The sequence below is a fragment of the Orycteropus afer genome, unplaced genomic scaffold (assembly GCF_000298275.1).
Source record: "Orycteropus afer afer isolate SDZICR_OR568_19922 unplaced genomic scaffold, OryAfe1.0 scaffold00622, whole genome shotgun sequence".
In the NCBI taxonomy this organism is placed as follows: domain Eukaryota; kingdom Metazoa; phylum Chordata; class Mammalia; order Tubulidentata; family Orycteropodidae; genus Orycteropus; species Orycteropus afer.
In genome coordinates this window covers 714,605-719,804 of record NW_006922209.1, presented here as the reverse complement: position 1 = coordinate 719,804, position 5,200 = coordinate 714,605, and the positions used below count along the sequence as shown (strand labels likewise).

The 5,200-nt window shown below is 42.1% G+C and overlaps 1 protein-coding gene across 1 annotated transcript in view; it reads right to left on the bottom strand.

Moving 5' to 3' along the window:
* Nucleotides 1-437: 437 nt before the first annotated feature.
* CBLIF (cobalamin binding intrinsic factor) overlaps nt 438-5,200 on the bottom strand; it is a 13,291-nt gene continuing 8,528 nt past the window's right edge. Inside the window, exons 5-6 of the mRNA XM_007956452.1 lie at nt 2,558-2,735; nt 438-643 (exon numbers count right to left, since the gene is read on the bottom strand). Of these exons, the coding sequence (XP_007954643.1) occupies nt 438-643; nt 2,558-2,735 (384 nt within the window). The remainder of the gene's footprint in view (nt 644-2,557; nt 2,736-5,200) is intronic.

Genomic DNA, 5,200 nt, shown 5'->3' with positions numbered 1-5,200 from the left:
CCTTGCATTTTCTCCTCTAGTCAAGGTGGTCTACTGACTGACCTTAAATTCCTTGTTCATTTTCATCACAAATGCCCTGTTGTAGCCATATCCTCTTCCTAGTGCCTTCCTCCCCTATCTTCTGAAATAGCATCTAGTCTTTGAATGAGGTCCAAAGTCATGGAGCCACCCTTCACTATTCTAATCCACAATGGACTCTCTCTCTTCTGAATTCCTGTTTTTAAAAACTTCATCCTATATTGACTTGTATGATTTCTTGTCTTTTTTTTCTTGTTGTGTTTGCTTATTTACTAGATTTTGAGTACATTAAGAGGCTGCTAAATAAGAATTTGATAAATTATCAAAAGGAAGGAAAATAAGGCCATATGGAGGGAGTGAGAGAGAACGGGTATTCAGGTTAATCACTCGGGGAGAGTAGTAAATGTTGCTGGTTACACTCACTTGAACATGGGGTTTTTGCGTTGTGCTTCCTCTAGGACAACAAGTAGCACTGATCCCCTCTTCACACTGATGTCAATGGTCACATTGAAGAGCAGTTCCACCCCTCTCAGCTGGTTATTTATGGTGTATGTGACAGTGATGTTGTATGCTGAGGTGGGGACAGGGCTAGGATGGTTGGGTAGAGTTGGTTGCACCTCGTGATCTGTGAAGAACAAAGAGAGCATATTTGTCAAAGATTCTTGTTGTTAGTTGCCATTGATCAGCTCTGATTCTCGGTGGCCCCGTGTGCAACAGAAGGAAATGTTGCCTCGATCTGCACCATCTTCATGGTGGTTGATATGCTTGAGTCTTCCTTTCTTAAAGGAAGACCACCACGTTGTTGTGGGCACTGTGCATTTTGATGCCTTCCAGCCTAGGGAGCTCATCTTCCAGCACTATGTGGGACAGTACTGACTTGTGATCCCTTGGCTAATTTTTGGAAATAGATCGCCAGGCCTTTCCTTCTGTCTGTCTTATTCTGAAAGCTCCACCATGGGTGGCCCTCTGGGTATTTGAAATACAAGTGGCATGGCATCATACCAACACACAAGCCACCACAGGCTGGCAAGTGGTGGTGTCAAAGATTACAGGACTGCACATTATGTATACAAAGATCTGTCACTGGCCACTCATCCTGGAAAACATTTCAAGAAATGGTATTGTCTTTGTGGCCTTTCTGGAATTTTATGAAGAACTAGTGTGATCTACGAAGCTCCTGTTTCCATTCCAGGGACACTGAAAAACTGACAGCTAGCTTTACAACGATCACTTATTAAGAAATGTGTAACCTGAAGGGAGACTTGAAAGCCCCAAGTCTTGTATTTTACATGCTGCTTGCAGTTCTTTTGTCACCTTTAATGAATCAGACATTAAATGTTTTCAGACCACTTGAGAAAGTACCTGGACGGCTAGTGTAGAATCCTAGCCAGAGCTCCATGGCCACTTTGTTGAAATTGGGAAATCAATGGGAAGCAGCTTAAGGAACTAGTTGAATGAAGAAGTGTTTGGTATAATTGGGATCAGATTGCTTGCTTTTGGTCTGTGTAACTTCTGCACTAATAGACAAGGAGCTTAGTAATTTCCACTTGTCTTAGGAAGTTCATGCAACATAAGGTGAACAGTACTTTATACTAGTATTTTATTAGAAAGAAGAGTTGGAGGAATTTATACCAACACTAGCTATCTCTGTGGTGATTTCATTTTTATGCTAGACTCTGCTTTTTAAGTGTGTTTTAATTTTATATATCTCTGAATTATATTTGTAATTGGATAAAATAATGATATTTCAAGCAGAAAAGTAGCATACCAGATTTCCATGCTGTGAGCATGAAGGCTTGTTATTTAGATCTTTAAGGCTTGGCTGAAATGTCAACTCTGCTCTTCTGTTGAGTCTCCCCAAAGTCAGTCCTTGACCTTTGCCCTGTATATGACTTCTATTTACTAATTATTGGATTCTTAGTTTGTGTACATATCTATATCCTGACTTTATAAAAAGCAGACATAAGATAATGTTTGGTACATCACTCAAGTGAATGAATGAAGTGATATGTTATTTGGTTGCTGAGACCATGGACCTCCCCCATCCCTGCATCCCATAAGTGGTTCACCCATATTAGGTGTTCAGTAAATGTGTGCTGGTTGAAGTAGATTAAGGGTTGAAGTGGGGCTGAATTCTGAGGGCACAATGGCTAGCACACAACTTTGTGAATTGGAAGTCAGATACGGCTCTGCCCACATAGGTGTTATGGAGACAACAAGCTTATATGCCAGTTAAAATTGATCTACATATCATTCTTGGAATAAGTTTCCACTTTATGACATAAAACCAAGACCAAACACGGCTATCATGTCGATGTCGATTCTGAGCCATACCACTCCTGTAGGGCAGAGTAGAACTGCCCTATAGAGCTTCCAAGGCTATAAATCTTTTGGGAAGCAGACTGGCTCACCTTTCTCCTGTGGAGTGGCTGGTAGATTCGAACTGCAGACCTTTAGGTTAGCAGCCTAATGCTTTAACCACTATGCCACCGAGCTCCTCTATAACATAAGGAGCGGCAGATACTTAAAAAGTTCTTACCGGGACTACAAATCACATGGGGCACATCTAAGTATGTTTTGCCTTTCAGGGAAGGGAGGATTTGGGCGATTGACATGGGGTTGTGGAATTTCCCCTGCTCAATCTCATTAAGTATTGTATCCATGGTCTTCTTGCAGTCCCACTCCTTGTTAGGTTGCTCAGGCGTGACGGAGAGAGCCTGAGGAATAGGAGGACAGAGAGAGAGAGAGAGAGGAGAGATTGGTCAGGCATAGCAGAATGGTGGCCCTTGTAAGCCTTTCAAGGAATAGATTTGATCAGTTATCTTTGTGATCACCCAGAGTCCAAAACCAAATTCTCATGAGTTTGGGAGCTACATCTCTTTTATTACTGCTATTTCCCAGCACTTAGCTCAGTGTTCACACAACCGTTATCTGTGGAATGATCAGGTTCAGGGACCACTTAGGGATGCTGTACTTACTAACAATTCTCCGACATAGTATGAGGGTGATTGCTGGACAAAACAAGCTCCAGGGGGAGCTTTAGTCTCAGAGGACCTGGTCATATGAAGGTAGTAGCAGTCTTCTTTGCTTTGTATTGCCCTGCACACCCATTGGTAAGATTCTCCTACACTTCATGATTATGTCAAGTCTGTCACTCCAAACCAAAACCCAAACCTATTGCCATTGAGTTAATTCTGACTCGTAACAACCCTTTAGGGCAGAGTAGAACTGCCCCATAAGGTCTTCAATGCTGTAAATCTTTACTGGTACAGACATGTGTATCTTTCCCTTGCAGAGTGGCTGGTGATTCGAACCACTGACCTTTTGATTAGCAGTTGAGCACTTTACTCATTTTGCCACCAGTCCTGTCACTCAGAGGCTCTATAACCCTGGTCACAGGGATGGACCTATGGCCTGGGCTGGGCTAATCATAGCCTCCCATTCTCTTGGCAACAGCAGTTGGTGGGCACATGTGCTGATCAGAGTCCTTCTCTGATATGTGGACAGGGGGAGAGAAGCATTTTTTTTTTTCCCTGCTGGGGTTACTCAGCCAGGACTGTGTCAGTAAGCATGAGCTGCTAGTGATCATCTTCCTCATCCACTTTGAAGAAACCATGCAGTAAGAGAGAAGGGGGGTGGGGAACAGGGCTGAGAGATGAAGAGAGTTTTCCCTGATAGAATGATTTGAATCACTTATTTCAGTCTTAACCAAGCCCATCATTTAACCTTGCTAAGTCTTATATATTATATCTTATATATTACTGGTAAAATAGAAACCATAATTCCTGCCCACCTTTGGGGGTTCTTTGAGGTTCAGATGGGATACCAAGTAAAGGTACTTTGTAATGTGTGAAATGTAAGCCATAGTTACCATTTCCCCTCTTTTAGAGTTGTACTGAATGTGGCCAACAAAGCATGTTAAGGGGCTGGATTGCTGATAACTGAATCACCTGAAGCTTCAGGTGGGAAATGCATGCAGAAATGGCTCTCAGCTGGAGGCAGTAGTGTGAACAACCCGACTGTTGCAGAAGGCATGACCATCTCTATTAACCTTGGCCACTGTTAACTTTGTTTCTTGCCAGAGATTACCTTATAGGGCCATCACTCTTCTGTCAGTTTGTCATACTGTGGTGGCTTGCATGTTGCTGTCAGGCTGGAGGCTATGCCAACGGTATTTCAAATACCAATAAGGTCACCCATGGTGGACAGGTTTCAGTGGAGCTTCCAGACTAAGACAGACTCGGAAGAAGGAAGGGGCCATCAACTTCCCCAAGTATTGGCCAGTGAAAACCTTATGAATAGCAGTGAGATACTGTCTGATATATTACTGGAAAACTTTGTGAATAGCCCTGAAACATTGCTGATACAGTGCTGGAAGATGAGCCCTGAATTCAGAAGACACTTGAAATATGACTAGGGAAGAGCTGCCTCTTCAAAGTAGAGTTGACCTTAATCACGTGGATGGAGTAGAGCTTTCGAGAACTCCAGTTGCTGATGTGGCATGACTCAAAATGGGAAGAAATAGCTGCAAAATACCCATTGATAATTGGAACATGGAATGTACAAAGTATGAATCTAGGATAATTGGAAATTGTCAAAAATGAAATGGAATGCATAAAGATTGATATCCTAGGCGTTAGTGAGCTGAAATGGACTGGTTTTGGTCATTTTGAATCAGACAACCACATATGATCTACTGTGCTGGGAATGACAAATTGAAGAGGAATGATGTGACATTCATCATCACAAAAAATAATTCAAGATCTATCCTGAAGTACAGTGCTGTCAGGGATAGGATAACATCCATAGGCCTACAGGCAAGACCAAAGGCAAAGAGGAGGAAATTGAAGATTTTTATTAATTTCTGTAGTCTGAAATTAAGCAAACATGCAGTCAAGATGTATTGATTATTACTGGTGATTGGAATGCAAAAGTTGGAAACAAAGAAGAATCACAAGTAGTTGGAAAATAGGGTGTTGGTGATGGAAAAGATGCTGGGGATCGCACGATAGAATTTTGCAAGATGAATGACTTATTCATTGCAAATACCTTTTATCAACAATATAAATAGTGGCTATACACATGGACCTTGCTAGATGGAATATACAGGATTCAAATGGACTACATCTGTGGAAAGAGGCGATGGAGAAGCTCAGTATCTTCAGCCAAAACAAGGCCAGGA